The sequence below is a fragment of the Sciurus vulgaris genome, assembly GCF_902686455.1.
Source record: "Sciurus vulgaris genome assembly, chromosome: X".
Classification (NCBI taxonomy): domain Eukaryota; kingdom Metazoa; phylum Chordata; class Mammalia; order Rodentia; family Sciuridae; genus Sciurus; species Sciurus vulgaris.
Window position 1 is genome coordinate 49,008,834 of NC_136471.1, and position 26,629 is coordinate 49,035,462.

A 26,629-nucleotide genomic window follows, 5' to 3' on the forward strand; every position below is an offset into this window, starting at 1 on the left:
GTTGTAAGATGAATTACTTTCTGGGACTGAGAAAATAATGTAATAGAAAATCTTTATTTGATTTCCTTTTTTTAAAATGTGCTTTCTTGTCATCCTTTATCTTCTGGGTGTCTCTAAGAGAAAAAATAATGAGAAAATCTACAAAGAATGTCTGGAACACAACAGGACAAATGTTATTCTGGCCTATCCTGCTTTCTCTCTCACATAAAGATATGACTTTGACATAAAATGCATAGGACATAGCTATCATAGACAATTTCTAGAAATGAAAGCAAGAAATTAAATATACACACATTTGCATAATGCACGAAGCTTTGGTGTTTCATCTTCATTGCAAGATGAGTGCTAAGGAAAGAAAATACTCCCACAATTTCTTAATTCCAGGTGCTTACTTGGACCCTGTTCAGTTAGTTCTTGTTTAAAACTGGAAAGGAGTCATTCCTACCTGATCAGTCTGGCTAGAGTTTTATTAATTCTCAGTCAGGGCACCTGTCAATCAAAGTAGCCAACCTGAACCTCCAGGCTAATGCAAACATTGCCATCATGCCCAGAATACTGTCTGGAATAGAACAGTCACTCAGTGTAGGGGAATGAATGAATGAATGTTCTGGGCTCAGTCTCCAAATGATCACGAATCTCCTTGTGCAGGAGGCTACAGTCACAACCTCTGATAAATAGAAAGAAGCAGTATCTGAGCACCTGAGAATATCAGGCCCTATTCTGTGTTTGGGATACATTGGTGAAGAAAATGAAGTTCATGCAACCAGCATCTAGGGTTTTAGAATATAGAAGACAAAACAGACAACAATGAAATGCCCTATACACCATAATGTCAGGCTATGAATACAAATGTGGATATGAGGTTTAACATTGAGATTTAACATATAGCATAATTATTCCACCAACAGCTTGGAGAAATGATCGATGCCAATTCTAGAGCATTTAATGTACATGATAAGTTTAAAATATCTTGCTATACCACTTAGCAAAGAAGCTATCAAAGTTTACTACTGGGGAGATTAAAGAATACTGAGGTCATGTCAAAAGTACACAGGAAAAACAGGCAGAGGCTTTTTTTTTTTTTTTTTTTTTTTTTTTTGAGATGGAGTCTCACTACATTGCTTAGGGCCTCACTACTTTGCTGATGCTGGCTTTGAATTTGCAATCCTCCTGCCTTAGCCTCCCAAGCCACTGGGATTACAGGTATGCACCACCATGCCTGGCTATTGAATGTGTTTTAAAAACTGTTGATATTAGTACTCAGAAAAAAATTATAAAAACAATTCAAATATATGAAAGACTATTCAACCTTATTCATAATATATGGAATATAAGTTAAAACTAAACTCTGATATGATTTCTTATGAGATTGGCAAAAATTCAAACATGTGACCACATAGTCTTTTGGTGAGGCTATGCACAAGCACTCAAGCTTTGATGGTAAGAATGTAAAATAGTACAACACCATTGCAGAGAAAATAGTTAATATCCAGTACCCTTTCACCCAACAATCCCATTTCTTGGAATCTAACCCAAAGAAACACTGGCAAAAGTACATTATTACATATGCACTAGGTTATTCATTGCAGCTCCAAAACTAATAGTAGAATTTTTTTTAACCTGAACTTAAATTTTCATCAGTAGAACTGGTTGAATCAACTGTAACACATTCACTTAGATGAAGTATTATGAAGCTGTAAAAAATGAAGAATACATATTCTGTACACTACTTTGAAGTGATCTACTAGTATATTAGGTGAAAAAAGCAAGATGGAGAAAAGTATGTGCATTATATTACCATTTATCTATAAAAGGAAAGAGGGGGTGTTGAGTACATAGACAATACAATGTTCAAGATAGATAGATAGATAGATAGATAGATAGATAGATAGATAGATAGATAGATAGATAGATAGATAGACAGATAGAAATTTTTCTTAACCCAGTTCCATCTGATTTTCCCATTGTTCACACCATGGGTGTAGAAGCTCAGGTTGTGGAATTAGCAGTAGCCAGGTAGCCTAGCTTTGTGAAAACCCACAGGCACCCAAGAACCCAGTCACCCACATAGTATTTGTCCAGCTGGATTTCAGTCTTGCTTTGGTCCCATCCCTTCTTTCTATGTCCCTATTTCTCCCTTGTGGAATGGAAATGTTTACTCTGTGCCTTCATATATTGGATATATGTAATTTGCTTTTGATTTTTTCAGAGGCTCACACTGAGAGTTTGCCTTGAGTCTTGATGGAGACTTTGAACTTGAACTTTTGGGCAATCCTGGAACAGTTGAGACTATGGGGACTCTTGGAAATGGACTAAATGCATTTTACATCATGAGAGGGACAGGAGCTTTTGGGGACTAGGGGCAGAATATTATGGTGTAGATATGAGGTGTCCCCTGAACGTTCATGTGTGAGACAATGCAAGAAAGTCTAGAGGTGGAATGATTGGGTTACGAAAGTCTTAACCTAACTGGTGCATTAATCCCCTGATAGGGATTAACTGGGTGGTAACTGTAGGCAGGTAGGGTGTGGTTAGAGGAGGTGGGTCATTGGGGGCTTGTCTTTGGGGTATATATTTTGTTCTTGGTGGGCAGAATTCTCTCTGCTTCCTAGTGTCATGTCTTGTGTCTCACCTCAGTCCCTAGGAATGGAGTCGGCCATCTAGGAACAGCAAGCACCAAATAAAATTTTCCTCACCCACCAAAAAAAAAAAAGGGGGGTAGTGGTGGTTCTTGCTAGAATGACATAGCAAGATATTTGCTAAAGACAGACCAAGGGCAGTTGGCCATGGCCATGGCCTAGTTGAGCAGAGGGCTCAGATGAACCTGACTAAAATTTGGTCAAACAAGGTATCTATCTTAATCCTTTCGTGCTGTAATAACAAAATACATTGCATTGGATAATTTATAAAGAACAGAAATTTGGGGGCTGGGGAGATAGCTCAGTTGGTAGAGTGCTTGCATTGCAAACACAAAGCCCTGGGTACGATCCCCAGCATTGCAAAAAAAAAAAAAAAAAAAAAAAAGAACAGAAATTTTATTTCTTATGAGTCTGGAGGTTGAGAAGTCCAAGATCAAGACATCATCAGGACTGGCATCTGGCAAGGGTTGCTCTCTGCTTCCAAGATGGCACCTTGTTTCTGTGTGGTGAAAGAACACTGTTTTCAATGGCAGAAGGGACAAAAGACAAGAAAGCATTCCCTTAACCTCTAGCCCTTTTCTAAACCCTCATGTCTTCATCATCTCCCCAAGGCCACACCTCTGATTACTGGTGCGTTGGTAATTAGATTTCAACATGAATTTTGGAAGGGACACCATCATTCAGACCTTAACAGTGTCTTTGCTAGGCCATGATAGCCTGGAGAGAGAATGACAGATTTGGGGTAGTTCAGGGAAGTTTTTATGGAAGTAGAATATTGATACATTGATGGACTACTCTCTTTGATGAGTTTTCCCTGCAGTATGGACCTGCCTTTGGTCAAAGTTGAGTCAAATCCTGTGTTTTCTTAGACTATATCCCTGAATTTCAGGAACTTTACACTGAACATAAAGTCCCCTGAAATTAGAACCAAGAAGGTTGGGTGGGAAAAGCACATAATAAAAGAGGGAGCTTGGCCTGGGGAAGGCTGACAGTCTTACATTCATGGAGTAATTCAAGCTATGGTTGTTCACCAAAGTATTCACCATAGCTTAGGTCAGAAATCTGCTTTGGTAGTATGGATCTGTGACCCTCAGGGCTGACTCATGTCCACACTCAGGAACCAATTGGGATTGGGAAGTTTTGAAAGACTTCAGGAAAAGACTGGCACAAGTCCACTTGTGGGTGGGCTTGGGTCTCCTGGAAGGTACTTGACTCCTATATTTGGGGAGCCATAAAAGGTGTTTGTTGTCAGATATCCCTGATGCAACTGATGAAATGGATCCAATAGAAGTCTATTTGCAGTAGAGAATGAGGAGCCTCCAGGAAAGGACTCAAGCCATTTCCACTGCTTGAGTCAGGCTACATGCAGAGAATTGGTGGGGAGACCTGACATGAGACTATTTTCAGGTCAAATGTGTGAGGCAGGGTCTACTGCAAGAGAACTCAGCTTGAAAGAAAACAGAGTCAGGCACAAGGAACTCAGCTAAAAAAATCCAAAAACACACACAAAAACTTGTCATTAGGGAAACAGAACTGTTCTAACAGCAGCACTAGAATTAGAATTCCTATTTGTGCCTGTTCCAACAGTTCATAATTTAGTATAGGTAAATGGGTCAGAGAATAATAATTGCTGAGTAAGTCATGGTGAGTTTATATGTTGTCTCTTATTACCTATCTCTTCTTTCAGAAGCCTAACTTCCATCAGATGACTGAAGTCAAGTGTGTTCTATGCATCTGTCTGTGCTGACTACTGCTGTGTGGGAAAGCAGTGGCCCGTATGTAGGTTCCATACACAGGCACAATCTAACCCCTGACTTCCTCGGTGGAGTCCTATACTCCACTAACCTGGTGACCCCATGGACGTGACTGTTTTGCATTCCCAAGACTTAATTACATTAATTAAATGTGTGAGAGCAGGTTGTGAAAGGGCTCTTATGGCACTCCTAGACTGATTATCAGTCACAGCAAATGGAATTTAATTCTGTCAGCAGCTCTGTTTCATAATAGCCTTTAGGGTTCATCTTGGAGAAGTCTTCTTTTTTCTAGGAATTCTCTCTGATGGAAAGGAGCTTCATTATGATAAAAGAAAATTTTTGAGATGCCCTAAATTTGATTATAAGGAACTGAAAGTAGAGGAGGGAGAGATAAAGGAAATTAACCATTTAGCTGCAGGTGAAACAAGACAGTTTATGTTGAAATCTTGACCTAAATCCCATTACTGCTGACCACCAGGGCAAAAGCACCCTGAAAATTTCTGGACTGTTAACCCCAACCATTACAGAAGCAACAAGTACTTCTTAAGGACTTCCTTCCCATCCTAATGCTCCCCCTTTTTTCTATAGTCAGTGTAGGTTTAATGTAACCAGGACTTTCCCTCCCCAGGTTTATAAAAATACTCCTACCTCTAGATCTGGCGGACATGTTTGCAAATGCTACTGAGCCTTGTTTCTGATAGTTTGTGGAAGCTCATCCCAGGACCTGGTTCTTTTTCAAGCTAGAATCTGTAATGGTCAATTAAACCTTTTATTTTAGAGATCCCTTAGTTTCAAGAGTTTTGGTTTAACAACTTGTAAATGACTTTGTCATGCATGTTCTTATCAATTTTCAAGGGCAGGTGAGGCAGAGAAAATGTTCTACACTTACTCGTAGCATTGTGTGTTTTCGTTAATCCCTTTAGGGTTGAATGAATGAACACAGGAATACGTGAATGGATGAATGCTGAAATCCATGCATAAGCCAGTGGTTCTTTCCAGCAGAATCACCCTGAGCACTTGTTAAAACACAACTTGCTGGGCCACATGCCCAGACTTTCTGACTAAGTTCCTCTGGGACGAGAGTTTGGGTTCTTAATGAGGTCACAAGTCATGCTGCTGCTGATGATCCACAAACCACACTGAGAAACACTGGCATGAGCTATCATGGAGGACCCTTTAGGCCTCAAATATTGTGGCCTGACACTGCCAAGTAGTTCCCACTGTCTAAAATTATCCCCCTAGGCTGGGGATATAACCCAATAGTAAAATGCTTGCCTAGCATACACGAAGCCCTGGGTTCAATCCCCAGCACCACAAAAATAAAATAAAATAAATCCTTTGACTCTCTAGGAATGTGGATGGGCTGCCAACTTTACTTCTCAGCAAACTTTCCTAAATAACATTAGATTTGAGAGCATTGGTTTATTTGTGGTGCTGGTGGTGATGTATTTGTGCATGCACCTGTGTTGTTGCCATGATGGGTACTGCTATTCTGTCGCATACCTCTAATGCTGACCACTAACTTTTTCCAGGCTCTCTCCTTTGCCTTTCTTAAAATCAAGAATTAATCAAGGAGAAGGAAATGGTAGGTTGTCTGTTCCCCTAAGCCCTTGATCAAGTTACCAACATGGAGAAATGAGAGGATCATGGACTTGAAGCCAGGTACTTAGGAGGTTTGCATGTAGCTTTTAACAGTTAGGTGACTTCCTAAAGCTTTTGGGACTTATCTGAGGCTTAGGTTCATTATCAATAAAGTTAGGATTATGACTTTTACCTCACAATATTGTTGAGTATATTAAATGAGAAACCCTGAATGTGATGGTTAATATGGATTGTCAACATAATATGTGTGTCAATGAGGGTGTTTCTAGAGATTATTGATATGTGGGACAGCAAATTGAAGAGGAGTAAAGTAGACCTACTCTGAGTGTTGGCAGTGCAACCCAATGGGCTAGGGGCCTGGGTGCAAGGAGGGAAGATGAAGGAGGAAGCCATTCTCATTCATTCTTTCTCTTTCTCATTCTTTCTCTCTTTCTCTCTGTCCTTCCTGACCCCCACCATAAGCTAAGTAGCTTTCTTCTGCTGGGCCCTTCCTCCATGATGTACCACCCCACCTTGGACCACAGTAATAGAGTTGGCTATCAACTGAAACCTCTGAAACCATGAATCCCAAATAAACTTTTCCTCTTCTAAGTTGTTCTTGACAGGTATTTCAGTCACCGACACAGAAAGGTGACTAAAACACTGGGGAAAGTATTTACCAGTGTCAGATACATAGTAGGTATTCAGAAAAACATTACATCCCTTCCCATCCTCTATTCTTCTGCCCTCATTCTGATGTTCTTTAATAATATTCTAAGGTGAAGGGTGGAGATGTGGCTCAGTGGTAGAGTAAGAGCATGCTTACCATGTGTGAGGCCCTGGGTTCAAGCTCTGGCACACAAAAATTATCCTGAGGTACTTTCAAAGGTCCCAGGACCAACATGATGTGTGCCCCAATAATCCAGTATGCATAAAGCAAGTGACGTTTGCAGAATTATTTTGGTATCATAATTAATCACCACTTCTAAGGTCTGTCCTGTTTTCTTCACTCAATCTATACTTCTCCACATTAGGTCATTTATCAGACAATAGTAATAATACCAGACATTTATAGAGCACATTCCATGTGTCAAGCACTGGGATTGTTGTAGAGACATTTTTATATTTAATCATTACTACAACCCAACAAAATGATACTTTAGTGATCCAAGTGACAAATGAAGAAATTCAGGCTCAGGGAAATTAAGAGCCTTTCCCCAAAGTGTTTTTATTAAGATCTTACTATTGCATGACACTGCCATAGGTGTTTTAACATTTATATAAGGTAAATCAAAGAAAAGGCTGGTATCTTATAGGATATGATTTGCCCTATCCAAGAAGACAATTCCCTCACATGAAACCACTAGGAAGCAACAGAGAATGCGGGGGCTCATCTTCAGTACAATCTGTTTTGGAAGCAGGAAATATAGGAACAAGAGTGGTTAGAGGGGGCTTCAAGATGAAGGTGAGTAAATCTGCCTAAGGCCCTAAGAGGGAAAGTATACAAATCTTGAAACAAATGTTTATGGGGATTTTTAAATGTGCATGTTAGATTTTAAATTATAAAATATGTGATTATTTTTATATTTATAATTACATATTCAAGTTTTTTAAAAAACTAAAGTAAAATATGCCAGAATGTCAACAGTAATTTCCTCTATATCATTTTAATCTATATGTATTTATTTGCCATCATAAATATCTATAGAAAACATTATTATTGCATGATCAGCAAAATAAAAAAATATTAACAAAACTAGGAAAAAAAGTAACCACTCATCTGCCTTTAAGGAATTTTTACATAACTTTTCTAAGACCAACTGCGGGTGATCCCTTAACTGCCTATTAATGGCTCAGAAAACAGTGAACTTCTGGGACGGAAATACAGTGTAATGCAGTCCAAAATATTATGCTCAAGACTGAATGCATAAAACATGTATTGGGAAACATGTCTGTGTGACAGCTAATCTTTAATCTAAATGTAGGTCATAACGATAGATTTCTACTGGTTTTTGGCTTGCCCTTTCCAGGGGTGGGGGACCCAATCTTTTCATTCTCCCAGATATTCTTTGTATCCTGAAAATCCCTCTGAAGAGGCAAGGAGTTCAAGTTTCAAGTCTGAACGTTCCAAGTGAACAAGATATCCTTACAGTATGGGAGGAAATAAACATATGCTGAAAAGTAGCTTTAGATACAGGGACCACCATGACCATATGAGACATAGGAATGCAGGAGATGGAGGAACAGGAGCTGAAAAGGACACAGCTAAACCTGGGATCCTTCAGAGTCCCACCTCCAGGGAAGCCCTCTAAACTGGAGTTGCCTGAGGCTGAGAGTGGAGACTTCTCTTGACAGTTAATATCCCAGGATCCCATGGGTCTGACATAATCCACACTTACTAAATATTTCTCTTCCCTCTGAGACTCTATTCTCACTTCCTATCCTTACCCAAAGATGCTCACTTCTAAGACATGCCCCTAGAGGGGCCATGCATCATTTGTTGAAAGTAAATGGTTCTACTCGGGGTCTACAGTCATACCTCGCACAATGCCTAGCACCTGATCCAAGTGCTCGATATTTGTTAAGTGGATGAATAAATGGATGGATGGCTAGATGGATATTTGATCAAAGACTTTGCTGGAGATTATGGGCCAGTAGTGTTAGATTTGCTTCTATAGTTTAGGTGAATAGCTTTTGTTTCAGACAGACACTTTGGTTAATGGTGATTGCAAAGGGGTTGAGATGGAGAAAGTCTGGACTTTTGTCACATGATCTTTATTTAATATAAAGCAATAAGAAATAAAATTAATAAATGGAGATAGGGAAAATTGTTTTTGCCCACCTTAGCTGATTGACTATTTAGAAACTAGTCCTCCTTCCCCAAACCAATATTCCTCATCTCCAAAACCAATAATGGTCATTATCTCACAGGTCATTATTTGATTCCTATTAAAAACATTAGCCCAATAATGACCAGTGAAAGTTCACATCATGTACAATCACAAGAATTGGATCCTAATTAGGATAAGTTATACTCCATGTACATATAATACATCAAAATATGTTCTACTGTTATGTGTATCTAAAAAGAACAAATTTTAAAAATTATATTTAAAAAAACCCACTAGCCCCATGCTTGAAGCAGAGCAATCATTCAACAAACATCAGTTCTCTTTCCACTGAAACTTTCCTAGAAGAAACAACTTTGAGATCAACTAAATAGCATAGCTAGCATAAAAATCTCAAAAAAAGGGTCAGCAAGGAGGGAAATAAACGGGCATTTGTACTATGGTTGACTTTATCATTTCTTTGGCATAGGAAGGTCATCTGGTTGAGTCTGGGATAGAAAGAAAAATCATAAGCTTGATTTTATTTACTTAGGTGTCTTCCATGTCTTATTATGCCTTCACAAAACAAGATACAGAGCATTGTCAGTGCCAGGCCTATCATTAACTCTAAGATCTTGATGGAGTCAAGATGCCTGTCCTCTTTACTTCTCCAATAAGATAGCAACAACTACTTATCTAAAATAGATCACCCAGGAATGCTTTGGAAGCTGAACAGCTAGTAAGTGGAACAAAAGGGACTCGAAGGCAAATCTGCTCTTAGAAATATACCACAAGAGAAGTGAGGATGCCCAAATATCCACCTAATCCAAGTGCATGGGAAAAAATGAATAAATATTCATTCCCAGGAGCCATCATTTAACCACAGATTTCTTTTATCCTATTTTCTTAAATAAACTGTCCTCTGCATTTTCTATTTCAGAACATCTGATTGGTAGGACTGAAGACAGAATCTGCATCAGTGCCTGATGCATCACCAACTCTCTCCCAAAAGGCTATAAGAAATAAAGAAACAAATGGGATGTAGAAAAGGATAAATATAGAAGAGGGTCAAAGGAAAGATGAAAGTGACTGACAAAAACAGCTGGGCTTTTTAAAAAAATTATTGAGATACAGCATTCACATAGTAATGTGCACAAATCTTCAATGCACACCTTGATGAATTTGATATACATGTATATACTGGTATAACCAGATTGAGATATAGAACATTTCTATCAACTTATAAGGTTCCTACATGCCCCTTCCCAATTAAGACTCAATTCCAGAAGCAACTAATGATTTAATTATTACAAATATACATAGATTAGTTTGCACTTCCTAGAATGTTCTATAAATGGAATAATGGAAGTATGTAACATTTTTTCCCTTTGGTATTGAGGATTGAGCCCAGGGGTGTTTTACCACTGAGCCACATCCCCAGCCCTTTTTATTTTGGGGGACAGCACCTTGCTAAGTCACTGAGGCTGACCTCAAATTTGTAATCCTCTTGCCTCTGCCTCCTGATTAGCTGGGATTATAAGCATGCATCACTGTGTAGAATCTTTTCCTTAATCTGACTTCTTTCACTCAGCATAGTTATTCTGAGATTTGTCCATGCCGGCGCATATACTGAGAATATATTCTTTTTTATTGTTGAGTAGTATTATATTGCGTGTACGTGTCACACTTTCTTTATCCACTCACTTGTTTATGCACATTTGGGTTGTTTCCAGTTTGGGGCAATTATGAATGGAGATGCTAAGACCATTCGTGTATGAATCTGAATCATAAGCATTCATTTCTCTTAGATAAATACCTAGGGATAAAATCATTGGGTCATAGAGTAAACCTATGTTTAGCTATAGTAGATTTGTTAGGTCTCACTTCCCTACCTAGCCTGTCTTTCAGACAACTTAATTTAATTTCCCCCCTAAAATGGAAGATACATATACTATTTATAGATAATCAGAAAATACACCAGAGTACAAAGGAAGGAAATTAAAAATAAAGCAACCTAGGTTTCAAATAAGCTCTCTCCTTTCTGGGAATTGGTATTGACTATTGGCTGATTTGCGAATGCATAATAATAGCTAGAGATTTTCTGAAAACTTAACTGAGCAGACTTTCAAGCGTAAAATCAATTTACAAATTCATGGAGATGCTGTCTATGAAAGTGATAGAGCCCAATATGCTATAAGGCCCAGTTCAGAAAAAGTCTCCAGTCAAACCCAGACAGGCAAACAAGTGGCAGCCTTCCTGAGGTTTCTTACTACACAACACAAGGGGCAAAGGAACACATAACAGAGTCTATTTCTGCTCTGGGAACTGAGTTTTTTCCTATTAGGAGAAAAATGCTAAGATCACATCATAACATGTGCTACATTCACACAATGTAATAAAGTGTAGTCAAATGTGATTATGTAGATCTATATTTAACAATGATAAAATATGATCAGGACCTATTTTTAGAACTTAATTTAGTATAATGGTTAGGATCATGGGTTTTACAACCAGATAATCTGGATTTGATACTTGCCTGCAAACCTAGTCCTTTAACATGAACAAATGTCATAGCATCAGGTGTGGTGGCACACACATGTAATCCCAGCAATTTGGAGGGCTGAAGAAGGAGAATCCCAAGTTCCAGGCCATCCTCAGAAATTTAGTGATACCATGTCTAAAAATAAAAATATAAAAGGGGTTCGGGATGTAGTTCAGTAGTAAAGTGCCCCTGGATTCAATCCCCAGTACCAAAAGAAGAGAGAGAGATAGAGAGAGAGAATGCTTTGCTGTACCTCCATTTCATCTTCTGTAAAAAGTGAGTAATAATAATAATGTACTCACTTCAGGGAGCTACTTTGAGGATTAAATAAAACATTAGAGCACTTATAAAAGCAATTAGAAAAAATAAATCTTGGTTCACAGTAACTTTATCATCAACAACTTGAAATGAATCATCAGTATTACTCAGCAGCCCTATATTTCTCTGGTCAACCCACAACCTGTCCTCATTCTTACAACTCATTAAATCTCCATTTTCTTCAAACTTCCAAACCCTCCTCCTTATTCTCTCTACATGTGTATGACCACACTCCCATTTACACAGAAAAGAGTGGAGGGAGGCTTTAGAAGGAAGTTCCTTCTCATCTTCCTGACAAGCATAGACCTTCCACAGTTGTACACATCCTTATCAGCAGTCCCTTAATTACAACAGAGATGCTTTTGCTATCTACTGAACATTAATTCCTCCACTTGCTTTGGACTACAGATCCTCCTCTTTCTCAGCAAATGTATACTACAATATAATTCCTTCTCTCTGATTTATTTTCAATCACTCACTCCCAAAAGACACTTAACAGTAAATTTTACACATCCACAAAATTAATCCCTATTTAAGTGCCCCTCAGTCAGGCGTGGTGGTACATGTGTGTAATCCCAGCTACTTGGGAGGCTGAGGCAGATTTGAGGCTAGCCTGGGAAATTTAGGGAGACCTGTCTCAAAACACTTTCCAAAAGGGAGAACTAGGGATGGAGCTCAGTGGTAAAGTAGTAGGCCTCCTTTGACCTCTAATCTCATTCCTGCTACTAATGACTTTTCCACACATTCCACAACCAAAATACTTCAAATAGTTGCCTATACTCTTTTGTTTCTGTTTCCTCATCAGCCTTTGTCTGCTAGCCACACTCCAATCCATTCCAATCCAGATTTCAGCTCCATTACTCCAAAAAAAGTAATCTGGCTAAGGTCACTAATGACCTCCACATTTCCAAATACAACACATTCACCAGTGCACACCTTATTTGAATTCTCAGTACATACACACTTGATAGTTCACTCCCTGTTTCTTGCAACAGTCTCTGTTTTGTTTCAATAACTCAAGTTCCTCCTAGCATTCTTCTAAGCTTTCCTGGATGCTATTTCTATCTCCTTTACAGGTTGATCCTCCTCCACTCCACATGAAATATTAGTGTTTCTCAAGGCTCTTTCCTATCCTCTCCTACATTCTCACTCTGATGCTCTGATCAAGACCCCACACATGGCTTCAACTATTACTTGAATACATATAGCTCACAATTTACATCTTCAGTCTAGAGTTTCCTTCTGAGCTCTAGATCTGTCCATTCTACTAACTATATGGCTTCTTTTGGGTGTTCTCAGACACTTCCAATACATGTCTAAGACCAAACTCATTGTTCTTCACCAAGCTTGGTATTCAGTATCTCTGACCAGAAGCCCAAACATCCAGTTGTATATGTCAAAAACAGAGAAGTCATCCTTGACCCTTCACTTTCCCTGTAAATTATAGTGGGGGAGGTCAAAGTGATTTTTTCCTATTTTTTACTCTACTCAATACAAAATGCTTCTGTGACCCCACAAGTACGGGGGTATTTCCTCACACATCAAGCAATAATTCTGCAGCAGACACCAATTGGGTGTCCTTTACATTTCTTTCTTAAAAACTTTTTGTACTTGTAGATGAACAGCATGCCTTTTGTTTATTTTTTTAATGCAGTGCTGAGGATTAAACCCAGTGCTTCACGCATGCTAGGCAAGAGCTCTGCCACTGAGCTACAGCCCCAGACCTCCTCTACATTTCTGATAATACCTAACTTGAAGATAGCATCAGATCTGATAGGTTAAGAACAGTTCCTCAAGACTGCCCCACCCCAACTTCATATGCCAGATTGTGACCTGTGTTTTGACAAAGTGGCTATAAACCAGGGCTTCCACTATCCCCTCCATGAATTCAATTAATTTGCTGCCACAATTTAAAGAACTCAATGAAACACTTGTATTTACCAGTTTACTATAAATGCTATTTCAAGGAATACAGATGAAGAGCAAGACAAAAGAAATGCATAGGATGAGATATAGGAGGAGGGTGTAGTTTCCATGCCATCTCCAGGCACAACACCCTCCAGAAACCTACATGTGTTCACCTCTCTGAAAGCACTTCTGACCCATGTTTTGTATTTTTATGGAGGCTTCACTATGAAGGTATTATTGATTACATCATTGGCCATTGGACCAACTTAATCTTCAGCCCCTCTTCCCACCCCAATGGTTGGGGTGGGGCTAAGAGTTCCAACCTTGTAATAATGTCTTCATATTTCGGGTAGCTAATTCCCTTTATAAAGTTTTCTAAGGGCCCCAGACACCAATTATCTCATTATACAAAAGGCAACTCATCACTGCAGTGATTCTAAAGGTTTCAGATGCTGTATGTCAGGACACAAGGATGAATCACTGCTATGGCATTAATATTTGTCCCCTCCAAATCTTATGTTAAACTTTGTCATTGTGACAATATTAAGAAGTAGGACCTAAAAGAGGTGAATAGGTGGGTACCAAGGCACAGTGAGATGGAAGCAATTGAATCTAGTTTCTTCTGCACAGTGGGATGAACGTCATTTACGATAACATATTATATGTTTTGTGAGTAATTAGAGGAAGGGAGCTAGAAGGTTATAACATAAAGAAGATGGAAAAATTTGCTCTGATTCTCTGAGTATACGTTATATGCATGTGTGTGTGTGTGTGTGAGAAGTGCCACTGTGTACGCCATAAATATGTATAAAATAATAATAAACTTCTAAAAAGGAGGTAATTAGGCCATGAATGCTCTGCTCTTGTTGTTAGGATTAATCCCATTACAAAAGAATAAGTTCAACCCCCTCTTGCTCTCTCTTGGACCTTCTACCCTCTGCTGTGAGAATGTAGCTTTCCCTAAAATATACTAATGGCCTCCATCTAAACCACAGCTACCCTAATCCAAGCTACCACTGACACTACTCTAGATTGCTGCAATAGTTCCTAATGAGACTCCCCAATACATTGATTCCTTCCCAATCCTTTGCCCACTCTGTAGCAAATATTTCTGTAGGGCAATATTTTCCAAAGACAGATCTGATTTTTTTCCTGCCCCCACAGAGTTTCCAATGGCTCTTAACATATAGACAACACAGCTTAAGCTGGCTTCTAAGTTTCTGCCTAACCCTGACCCTCCATTCTGGCATGGCTTCAACTCCCACCAGACTCCTCTCCCAACTGACCCTTGAACTCCAGCCATACTGGTTTCTCAATCCTTTTACTCATCATGGTACCTCTGAACGTGAAACCTTAAACTTGTTCCCCAAATTCCTGCTCAAAACTAATTAACCTCTACTTTTCCTAATCTCTACTCTTCCTAGAGCCCTCAGCACAATAATCACTTCCTTTGGGTACCAACTTGAATCACAGTCAGATACCCCTAATTTATGGGTTCTCACAGCACTTTATTCCCATTCTGCTTAATACTTGTCCTCAATTCAATTGCACACTTACATGGCTATTTGCTTGCTATTTGGCTTCTTGATGGCAGGGACTTGATGTTTTTGCTCATTCTTCCTCAGCACCCAGCTCAGTATCTGGCAATAAACAGAGGGTCTTTTAAAAAAGAATTGCCACCCAGCATGCCAGACTAATATATACTACCAGAAGCACTGTCTAAGAGTACCTTCTGCCCGAGAGAAATAGAGCCAAATACTAGTTAAAAGCAGTAAAAACAGGGCTGGAGTTGTGGTTCAGTGATAGAGCACTTGCCTGGCATGTGTGAGGCCCTGGGTTCGATACTCAGCACTACATATATATAAAAGATTCATTGACAACTAAAAAAAAAATTTTAAAAAAGCAGTAAAAACAGCCAGGTGTGGTGGCACATGCCTGTAATCCCAATGGCACAGGAGGATTGAGAGTTCAAAGCCAGCCTCAGCAAATGCAAGGCACTAAACAACTCAGTGAGACCCTGTCTCTAAATAAAATACAAAATAGGGCTAGGGATGTGGCTCAACCGCAGGGTGCCTGAGTTCAATTCCTGGTAACTCCCACCCCTGAAAAATGCAGTAAAAACGGATTTTACTGAGTATATACTATTAGAGGAAAAGAGACTTCAGTATAGAACTGAGCTCAATTCCAAATGCAGTAAGGGTAAACTTGGGTTATAGACAAGAAGTTGAGTAAGTGGGTCAGTAGATGGAAGACTACTAAGAGGAGCCATCAAAAGGGGGAGTCTTACTAGAGTCAGGTCAAGGTGATCAGCTATAGAGAATCAGAGGATGAATTAGCCATCCCATATAGGTTTTGTTTTTTCATTTGTTTGTTTTAGCAGTGCTTGGAATTGAACCCAGGGCCACCACCTGCAAGGCAAGGCCATTCATTACTTTCATCTAAGCACAAAATGAGTGGAGATATAGCTTAGTCATAAAGCACATGGCTAGACTGACAGAAGCCTTGGGTTCCATTCCCAGCATCACCACAAAAAAAAAAAAAAAAAAAAAAGACCAGACTAACTGGACAAGCAAAAATCAAAACCACTACATTTAAATAATGCGCTTCAGGAGCCCCAAGCAGGAGGATCACGAGTTCAAAACCTACCTCAGCAATTTAGTGAGGCCTTATGTGACTTAATGAGACCCTGTCTCCAAATGAAAAATAAAAAGGGCTGGGAATACCGAAACAAAAAAAAGAGAGAGAGAAGACAAATCAGTGTGAACTAAGGAGAGAAAGAGATTCAACAAAGAGAAAGATATTTAAGAATCTGCTACAGAAAAAAAATTTTAAAATAAAAATGAAAAGGAAAAATAATATGAAAGGGAAGTAACAAAATAATATGTTCCTAGAACTTTTTTAAGTTCTAATATAGCCAGGCATGCTGCCTGCCTGTAATCTCGGTGACTTGGGAAGTTGAGGCAGGAAGATCGCACGTTTGAGGCCAACCTCGGCAATTTAGCAAAGCCCTGACTCAAAAAATAAAAAAAGGGTCTGGGATGTCACTCAGTTGTAAAGTGCCCCTGGTTCAATCCCCAGTACCAAAAACAAAACAAACAAAAAAAACACAAAGTGCCAATATAGTGTTGTGACCATTGGTGAGTTGTTTATCCTTGATCCAGTCAGCAATGGGGGTTTCTGGAACAGAAGGTAAAGGATTCATCTTAAGGCATAAAAATTGAAGCAACATTCCAATCGAAGTAAACATGGATTCAGCACCTACTGTGTGCCAGGCAAATACCTCTGTGTAGGGCAATGCTGTACCCTCTGCTGGGGTGAGGTAATTGTGTTGCCCCCTAGCATATGCTCCCGGGGCTGCTCTCGGGAGTAGACAGGTCCACATCCCAAGGCAATCAGTTCGAGACAAACATCGGAGTAGGCGCCTGGCACAGGCAGGGCATGAGGCGATCCTAGGGTTCTTCCTTCCCTTTTCCTGTCGCACGGTTAGGCTGGTCCTTACCACCTCCCAACCCCCTGGCACCCAGTGGGAATAAAAGGAGCAAGAGGGGCTGGAAGGAAGTGCGAGGTAATTAGGTAACCAGGACTTTTCTGAGACTCAGCGGTGGTTGACAAAAGTGATTACCTTCCCTTTCCAAGCTGTGCTAACACCAGAGTCCTCTTCCCCTCCCCCACCAACAGCCGCCATTCACCACGCTGACCACTCCCCATTTTCTCTTGCCGCCGGCGCAAGCCCCCGCCTGGCCGCAGCCGCCATTTCCCAGCATCCTCTTCTCGGCCCCTTTCCCTCAAACAAAATATCCTGGAGGATGGAGAAAGAGGTATTTTAGGACCTCTAGAAATCTGGAAGGGAGAGAGGAGTTCTTACCAAACTCTCTCCGCCCACCCCCTTTCTCGTCCTCCTTTGTGGGATAGCGGTAAGGGGGCCAGCGGGCTAGGGAGTGAGAGAGGAGGAGCTGGTTACTGCGTGGCCGCCACCACCTGCATCCCACAGGTCACAGGGCGCCTCTACCTTTACACCATCCCGTGCCGATCCGAAAGATGTCATTCTTTTTCTTCTGCCAGAGATTATTTCCTCCTCCTCTCCAGCATCCTGCTTCTTTCCCCCAAGTTAGTTGATTCCCACCTTCCCTGAAACCGAGTTTCCTGATCTCTAAAGTGGTTTTAACAATGAAACATAAAACTTGTGTAGGAGAAACAGACCTTGTGCAAAGGAAGGGGAACAGGAAGAAGGAGGGAGAGAACTCTATAAACAGGTCCTACTGATGTCCAAGTAGATATCCTAACTGTAAGCAAAGAAGCAAATGAAGGAAATAGGAGAGATGGCTAAACAGTAACACAGGTTTAGTCGGTACAAACCTGCGAAGGGTGGCCGAGTGGAGACTGAAAACTGTCTTCCGCTTACAGCCTGCGGTAGATAATAGGGGAGTGGGTGAGTGCAGTTAGGTCGTTGCTAGGGAGTTGTTAGAAAAGGGTCCTGTGGCGTCACCTTCTTAAGGAACCAAAAAATTTTTCATAATTTCAGTCCCATGTAACAATTTCCTTTCTTATAATGGTGGAGTGTTTGGGTTTTCTTTGCATGATGACGGAGTATTATCTGGGGTTTAGGTCAGGCTGACTCAGTGACCTTGAGGTGATTCTTGTTCTAAGATGGAGGATATTTTTCAAAATGGTGTCACCTGTGTCACGTTCTTCCTAACACTAACAAGTTGGTTAGAATAGGTAATAATTACTGAATGTCATGGTGATTCTCGGATGTTGTCTCTCAGTGCCCATCTCCTCTTTCAGAAGCCTAACCTCTGTCAGAGGGCGGTACTGACCATACACAGGCTCCAAGGACAGGCATAACCTAACCCCTCACCTCCTCAGTGGGGTCCTGCACCCTGCTAACCTGGTGACCCTATGAATGTGCCTGCTTTGCATTCACAAGACTGAAGTCAGTGTGGGAGCAGATTATGAAAGGGCTCTTCTGATACTCCCAGCCTGGTATCAGGCTCCACAACTGGAGTTTTATTCCATCAGCAGCTGTTTTGCAATAGCCCATGAGGCCCGTGCTGAAAAAATGTTCATTTTTACTGATAGGGCTAAGAATTCTCCTTGAAGGAAAAGGAATTTGATTTGTAAATTAATGTGCAGTGCATTTTCTTACCAATTTGCTGAGATGAGGCAGAGATGTGCCACGCTTGCTGGGCTCCACTCTCAGAATTTCTGATTCAATCCTTCTGGGCTGCATCCTGAGAATTTGCATTACTAATGAAGTAATGCTGCTACTGATGTGCCACAAACCACACTCTGAGAACAATTAACAGGAGCCATTCTCCAGTGGAGACTCCCCTAGGCCACAATTACTGTGGCTGCCTACTTTTTGCTTGATTCTGCCCAGTAGCTCATGCAGTCTAAATTGAAATCTCCTGACTCAGTGGTTCAGGGTGTGGGTGGGCTGCCCACTTTATCTCCTAGAATACCCTGGGTAGTGCTAGCTCTAACTGTACATTACCAGTGGTGGCGGGATGTGCCTATGTGTGCATGTTCCTTTGTAGAGCTCTAGTACTAACCGCTGCCCTCCAGGTTCTTTACTTTGCTTCCTAGAACCCTAGAGTTTTTCTTACCCAACAAAGATACAAACACCTATGATCTCAGGATTCAGCCTATCCTTTCCTGGGTTTTGGTGACATCTAGTGGTTAACTGGAGAATCTTCGCTCATACTTGAAGAAACTTCTGGAAAATTAACTGAACAGCAGGGCAAGCAAAAACACCTAGTTTACCCTCTGAGAAAGGCTTCCTGCTGGACTGAGGACAAGATAACTAGCTCAAGAAGAGTCAAAATGAATTTTTTTTTTGCTTTCCTGCCAACTGTTGTCTTTATGGTTTTGTTTTGTGGTACTGGGGATTGAACCCAGGGTTGCTTTACCACTGGGCTACACCCCTAGTCTTTTGTCTTTTGAGACAAGTTCCCCCTAAATTGCCCAAGCTGACCTCAAACTTTCAATCCTCCTGTCTCGACCTCCCAAGTTGCTGGAAGTACAGGTGTGTGCCACCATTCCTGACTCCTGGCAAATACTACAGAAATTATAAATCCTAAGAGAATCTCAAATCTCCCACTGCATCCTCAGTTTGAAGGCTTTTCCAGAAATGGTACTCAATGAAGTCTCCCTGAATAAAATGGGGTCAACTAGTATATGCTATTTAGTTTCTATTTCAGGGTATTTCTCTGGTTCCAGAGCTTAAACAGCCTAAGGATTACAGTCTAGTTCCGAGGTAGTCAGATCTACAGATTACTGTAGTAGTTCAGATGCAGCTGGTACTGATCTGAGGGTATCCAGGACTGGAGGTCTGAGACCTGATGTTAACAGACTCTCAACTGTTAACGACCACTGTGATGTGAACAGAAATCTAATATACACCCAGATAGAGAGGCCACAATGACAACTTGAAATCCTCATGTGAGGTCCAAGATATAATAAAAAAATATGTGGCTTATAATTTTAAAAAAATTTATAAACTACTTGCTACAGGAAACAAAGGGAAGGCAATCAGGGATGATAAAGGAGGCTTCATCTTAAAGTTGTTCTTTCATTGTTGGACCTTTAGCAGTTGGAGAACTGTGACAAGTCTCAAAACATAGTCTTGAGACTGGCAATATCAGCATATTCTTGGGTGCCACCCAGAACTACTTAAACTTCCAAGGTTGGAACCCAGCAATGTTTTAATATGTTGTGAATACAAAACTGATGCATGATAAAGTTGGAGAATCACTGGTTTAAAACAAGCTTTAGATACCCTTGGAAAACCTGAAAGTAAGGGGTGGTTTAATGGTAAAAAGTCTCTAAGAGTCCTATGGAAATGGTAATAAGTTTAGAAACAGGAAAATGTTAAATCTTAATATTAAAGAAATACAAATTAAAATAGCAATAGAATATCACTTTCAACTAACAAACTGGCACACATCAAAATGAATAATGTACATTGTTAAAAAGGGTATAGAACCAGATGTGGGAGTAACACCTGTAACCCCAGAAGCTCAGGAACCTTAAGCAGGAGGATCGAAGTCAAAGCAACTTAATAAGACCCTGTCTCAAAATAAACATAAAAAGGCCTGGGAATGTGGCTCAGTGATTATACACTCCAGGGTTCAATCCCTGGTACCAAAAACCAAAACAAACAAACAAAAAAAGAGGGTATGGGGGGAATAATCAAACATGCACTCCCAGGAGAAAGACAAAGTACTGTAAAGTTTCTGGTAAGACAAATCAAACGTTTTAAAAATATGTTTACCTTTGATTCACCAAGTTCACTTCTAGGAATATATCTTAGAAATAATAATAATATATACAATTATGTATACATAAAAATGCTAATATATTGTTTACAGCTTAAAATTTAAAACTCAATTTCAATGGCAGAGAATATTAAAATCTATTAGTGTGCCCATATAATAGAACATTGTAAAAAATCAAGCTATACAAGATTCTTTTTCCAGTTTTTAAAAGGAAGATTTATTTAACAAGTTTCACTTAGTACAATACATCTAAATGGAAATCACAATACAAGGAAATATTTAAATCAAAGCCTCAGAATTTCATACAAACGACATGACCAAACTCCTGAAGTATTGGTATTACAGCTCAAAATTGTCCCAGATCTTAAAAAAAAAAAAGTAAAAGTGTACACTCACGTGCCTTACAGGATATTAAATCAAAAGCTAGAATTAACAAACATGCCAAATGTTTTCACTTTGAATCGTAGACACAGCTCCTATATTTGAGTTTTACAGAAAAGCATGTTTCTCAACATGCATCTGAAGTTTTCAATGTACTGTGGTATAAGAGCAACATTTAACATAAGTGAAACTGCTTTAACCTAAATATGCTTACTGCTTAGGTACACTCCTACAACATAACTAACTTGAGGAAAGCTGAAAGTTGTTTTAACAGTTATGGTCAATACTGAACTTTGTTATTACATCCTAGATGAATGTTTCAGTGTTCAAAATTACTGAGCTTAAAGTTTGAAAACAATCTTGACTTCCACTTTACAGTAAGCATGAATCACAAGCCTGTAATGCAAAACTGTTAAACTTAACTTTTGTTTTCTTAAAAAAGGAGAAAGAAAGGAAGAAAGGAAAGAAAGCTGACCAAGAGTGATCAGAATCAATTTTATTACCCATTTACCAATCATACTGGATATACTAGACATCCCTCCCATTCTATTCAGCTCCCATAAATGCACAGCTTTTATTTCTGTAGTAGCTGTTTAGTGCTCCTTCTCTACCTAAGCAAGGTTTGACTGATAGTCACTGGAGTTTTCCTGCAGAACTTGGTCATAACCACTCATACTGCTCTGACCACCATAACCACCTCCATAACCACCACTCAGCTGCTGGCTAGCAGGACCCCCATAACTAGACTGGTTGGATAAGCCCATCCCTCCCATCATTTGGCTACCATAAGCACCACCACTTGCCCCTGCTGTAGAATTCAAAAAGAGTTCTACATAGCTGTGATCATAAGCCCCTCCACTTGTTCCTGCAGTAGAATTCAAAAAGAGCTCCACATATCTGTGTTGCATATTAGCTTTATCTTTTGCCATAGCTGCCACAGCATCTTCATGAGTAGCAAATTCAACATCTGCCTCACCAGTAACTCTGCCATCTGGTCCAATTTCAATGTGTACTCTCATGGGATTAAGAGGTGAGAAAAAATTGTAAATATCATTCTCAGTGGCTCTGTAAGGTAACCCCCTCATGTGTACACAATGCCCTGTGGTGCTCTGGAAACTGGACCCACCATCTCCATATCTATGATCAGACATTCCTGAGAAACAGTAATTGAGGTCTCTTCCAAATCTATCAGACCCAAAGCCATACCCGTCATTATAGCCACCATAGTCATCATAACCTCCATACCCTCCACCATATGCACCCCGCCTCATCCTCTCAAAACCAGCTCCTCTGCCAATGCTATTATACCCTCTGCCAGCTCCTGGCCTGTCATAAGGACCTGGCCGCTGCATAGCCATGAGCTTTCGAGGGGGGTCATAGTGGGTTCGGACTTCAGCTCTGCTACTCTTGAAGATTTCAATGTACCTGTGCCCTATCCTTTCCTTGTGTTTCTTTAAGGCCTTTTCAGCTATCTCCTGTGAAGCAAACTGCACAAAAGCCTCCCCTGTGCTCCGCCCCTGAAAGTCCACCGGCAGCGTCATCCCATTTGGCACAATTTCCAACCCTGAAAAGAACTGAACAATCTCTTCCTTGCTACAGCCAAATGGGAGTCCTCTAAGCCGGACGAAACCATCGTTGGCAGTATCAGGACTATTTGGACCTGTATGCTTCAACACCCAATCCATTTCAACACTGTTGGACTTGAATACTTCAACATATCTATGTCCCATGGTTTCTCTGTCCTTCTTCAAAGCCAATTTCACTTCGTCTTCAGATTCAAGTTCAACAAATGCTTCACCACTTGGTCTGCCTTCTCTGGTGTAGATGAAACGAATACCTGATGTGCCATTTTGGATTTTGCAATCAGAGAAGAAGCGCATCACTTCATCAGCTGAGCAGGACCAGGGTAGGCCCCTGACCTTCACCACGAACCCCTCCCTGCCTTCGGTGCTCAGCATCATGGTGACTGTTGGGCTCTTCTGGCAAGCTTGGCTCAATGCAATTTCAATGTGGCTGAAAAGAAAATTAGAAAGACTACTGTCATGGAATAATGTTCACAATATAGGAAAAAAGGAAACTATTAAATTACACTGGTAGCTTTTTAAAAAAAAAATCCCTATAAACAAAAAAAGACTGCACCAAATTTTTAACCCATTCATTCAGCAATTATTTACTCAATGCCTATTCTGTGTCAAGTACCATTAATGGTGATAATGTCTGAGTGCTAGGATTACAGGAACTTTTTGTTTCAGGGGATTTTTTCCCTTTGGACATTTCTGTATGTTCTAAGTTTTCTGTGTATAAACATCATACAAAAAAAGCTTCAGAAATTAACAGCAACAAAATCAGTGAAAGTGGACAACAAAAAATATGGCTATATCTGATTACATAAGAATGAAAAACTTCATTAGATGAAAGATTAAACAATTAAAAAACAAAACATGAGAAGATACCTGGAAGAAATAAATTAATATCCTTATTATATAAAGAATGTATGCAAATCAATAAAGCCTGGGAAATATTAAGGCCTAAAAGATAAACAGTAAAAAGACATTACTGGGAATTTCTGTATCCAAACATTTTTTTAGATGCCAGGTCCAGTACTTATCTCTGGCATACAAGAATCAATAGGCCCAGAAAGAGTTTATGGTCCTACAGGGACAGTCTTCACTAAAAATGTAAGTGCAAATATACATTATACCTGCTATGAGAGAACTCTGTAGAGTGTAAGGACAGTGTAAAGGAGGGACTAGTTGGTCAATTCTATCAGTTGGAGGCAGAATTGTTAAATGAAACAGATACCTAACCCATTCAGGGAGTCATAAACAATTTTTTTTAATTCTGACAGCATAAATAGGAGGGGTAAAAGCAAGAAAAGATGGCAAGGTGGAGATCAGATCCCAAAGGCCCGATTTCATATACAAATGCTAAGGCCTCTAACGGGTTTTAAACAGTGGAGTGACGTCATAAACCCTTTCAGACAGATCACCCAGGCAACAGTGGCACTCACACAGGAGGGGGTCTAGGTGAAACGCAGGAGATTAGTCAGAATGGTCTCTCAGAGATATGTTAAGAGATTCAGTAAGGGAACAGCGGTGAGAAGGAAAAAGATAATATTGTACACACATATTTAAAAAGTGGATTCTGTAGGACTTAGTAACATTAAATGTAAGGGGAATACAGGGATAAGAAGATACAGGAGTGGAGTCTGGGAAATTTTCAAACTTCATTAATTATCAGAAATAAGTTAAAACCAGAATCACCATTTTTCACCCATCAAGATAGTGAAAATTAAACAGTGACAATAATACTGTTCAGGGGTTCACAAACTAGTACACTGCTAGAGGAGTGAAAAATAGTTAACAGTATTCTGGAAAGCTATAATATTTATCACACTATTTGACAGTTCACTTCAGGTTATATACCTTACAGAAATGAACTGAAATTTAGAGCAAGATTTGTGAAACTATATATTCCCTGAAATATATTAAATCAAGAAAAATAGAGTATCACAAATTTACGTAAAAGTTATAAAAATATTTAACATGAGAATAGCATGTTATAATAATCTTAAATCACCCAAGATTACAGCTATTTTATAATCTCAACTATGTAAAAAATAAATATTCACATACCCTTTGACTCTGCTAGAATTTCTTCCAGGAATCTGGTCAACAAAACTACTTACAAAAATGTTTGCTGCAGCACTGTAATGGTAGAAAATAACCATCAATAAAATGGCAGAATGAATTATACTGTATCCTCAAAATGGAATGCTCTGCAGCCATTTAATAAAAGATCAATTTTCCCTGACCTAGAAAGATTTCAAAAATACATTAAAGAATATATAGTATGATCCTACTTATATTAAAGTACAAGCATGTATGTAAATGTGTAAAAAGACCTATTAGTATGTAATACAAACTTTTTTGAGGATAAGAAAACAACTGAAGAGTAGGGTAAATAAAGCGGGACTTTCACTTTTTATACTACATAATTCCATACAGGTTTTAATTCTTTAAACTCAGTTTATTGGAATAAAAATAACAATGTTAAAAATATGTATGGGGATGATGTCAAATGTTTATAGTGATTACTCTGAGGGGTAGGTTCATGGGTCTTTTTTCCTTTTTATTCATATTTGTGTGAATCTTAATTTTCCACAGAAAGAAAAATTACTTTTACTTCAGGAAAAAAAAGTAACAAAAAAATAAAAATATTTGCCTTTCTGGGATTTGGCACAGCGAATTTTATAAAATTTTCTAATTTTGTATGTGGATAGCTTATCTGACATGGTCTCAGAACATTGGGCCTTTTGAAAAGAAAGTACGAAGTGTAATAACTGTCATAAAACCACACTGAGGATTCAATTCAAACATTTACTAATTGCCCATTATGGTCCTGCAACTCCAGTGAAAACCATTTTCCTACAAACAATCCTTAGATCTCAGTGACAGATCACCCCTGGAATAATGAAGAAGTCGCCGTGCAGCACTCTACCGCTTAATAGCCCCTCTGTAGTGGCTGGAGGTCCCGCTTCCTTACAACTCCTGGGAAGGCCTCCAGAACACTTGCCTGAAGTGGAACTTGGATTCCATTTGTGAGTTAAGATTTTGTGTATTTACGTATGTTATACACACACTTTAAAAAAAAACTTAATGACATAAGGTTGAATAGTGACAAATTACGTTTGTTTAAAATTTATGAAGTATACTGTTATTTTTTAAATGATAAAAATTTGACATGTAATTACTGTTATAAGCAGAAAATAAACGTTATTCAAATACTCAACTAAGCATTTACTGGGCGCCCCAGTCAGGCACGCAGCATTTGCCTGGATGGGACTCTACTGACTTAATTCACTTGAGGCCTCTACCGACATACAATCAGGCAGTAGAATAAGTGCCTGAATGGATGGACCAGCACTCAAGACCACTGGTATCAATATCGGTTTTTCCTAATTCAGTGCCGTAGTTTTCAAATCTTTTCCACCTTACGGGCCCTCTCGGGGGTTTCCTGAGACCGGCCCAGACAAACAGATGTACAAAAACACACACACAGTCACGAACGTCCACCATTTCCCCACCAGGCGCAGCGAAGGCGGCTTCCCGGCACTGAGATGAGGGGGAGGGGGGAGGGGGAGCGGGGGGAGGGGAAAACCGAAAACGAAAAAGGCGGAGGCGGCTCCCGAACCCCGCTCTGGTCTTCAACATCACCATCCCCGAATCCCCAGCTCCCACCCACACACCAACCTCTAACAATACCGGGTAATTTTCCTCCTTCTTCCCTCAAACGGCTATAGCGAGACGGTAGACGACGACCAGAACTACTTCTGCTCACGTAAGCGTTTGATCACGTGAGCGCCTACGTCATGTGAGATCTCGGTCACGTGAGCAACTCT

At 39.8% G+C, this 26,629-nt stretch overlaps 1 protein-coding gene and 1 long non-coding RNA gene across 5 annotated transcripts; both read right to left on the reverse strand.

Moving 5' to 3' along the window:
* Positions 1–1,908: 1,908 nt before the first annotated feature.
* On the reverse strand, positions 1,909–17,837 carry LOC306650743. Its single transcript, XR_013761001.1, has 3 exons — positions 17,580–17,837; positions 17,193–17,369; positions 1,909–3,138 (listed from the first exon to the last, which is right to left on the reverse strand). It is a non-coding gene; the product is annotated as an uncharacterized lncRNA (long non-coding RNA).
* A 3,199-nt stretch (positions 17,838–21,036) lies between these two features.
* On the reverse strand, positions 21,037–26,627 carry HNRNPH2 (heterogeneous nuclear ribonucleoprotein H2). 4 transcript variants are annotated; one of them, XM_079124420.1, is made up of 3 exons: positions 26,481–26,627; positions 24,864–24,935; positions 21,037–23,241 (listed from the first exon to the last, which is right to left on the reverse strand). In XM_079124420.1, exon 3 carries the CDS (start codon positions 23,187–23,189, stop codon positions 21,840–21,842), a length of 1,350 nt encoding a protein of 449 aa, XP_078980546.1. In that variant the 5' UTR covers positions 23,190–23,241; positions 24,864–24,935; positions 26,481–26,627; the 3' UTR covers positions 21,037–21,839. The 4 variants fall into 4 exon arrangements, with proteins under 4 accessions (XP_078980546.1, XP_078980547.1, XP_078980548.1 ...); XM_079124421.1 differs by having other exon boundaries at positions 26,493–26,621; XM_079124422.1 differs by lacking the exon at positions 24,864–24,935 and having other exon boundaries at positions 26,481–26,625.
* Between the last annotated feature and the right edge of the window lie 2 nt (positions 26,628–26,629).

What these genes read in the sequence shown, in the direction of transcription:
- HNRNPH2 (XM_079124420.1), bottom strand. Translation starts at nt 23,189, where the DNA reads ATGATGCTGAGCACCGAAGGCAGGGAGGGGTTCGTGGTGAAGGTCAGG.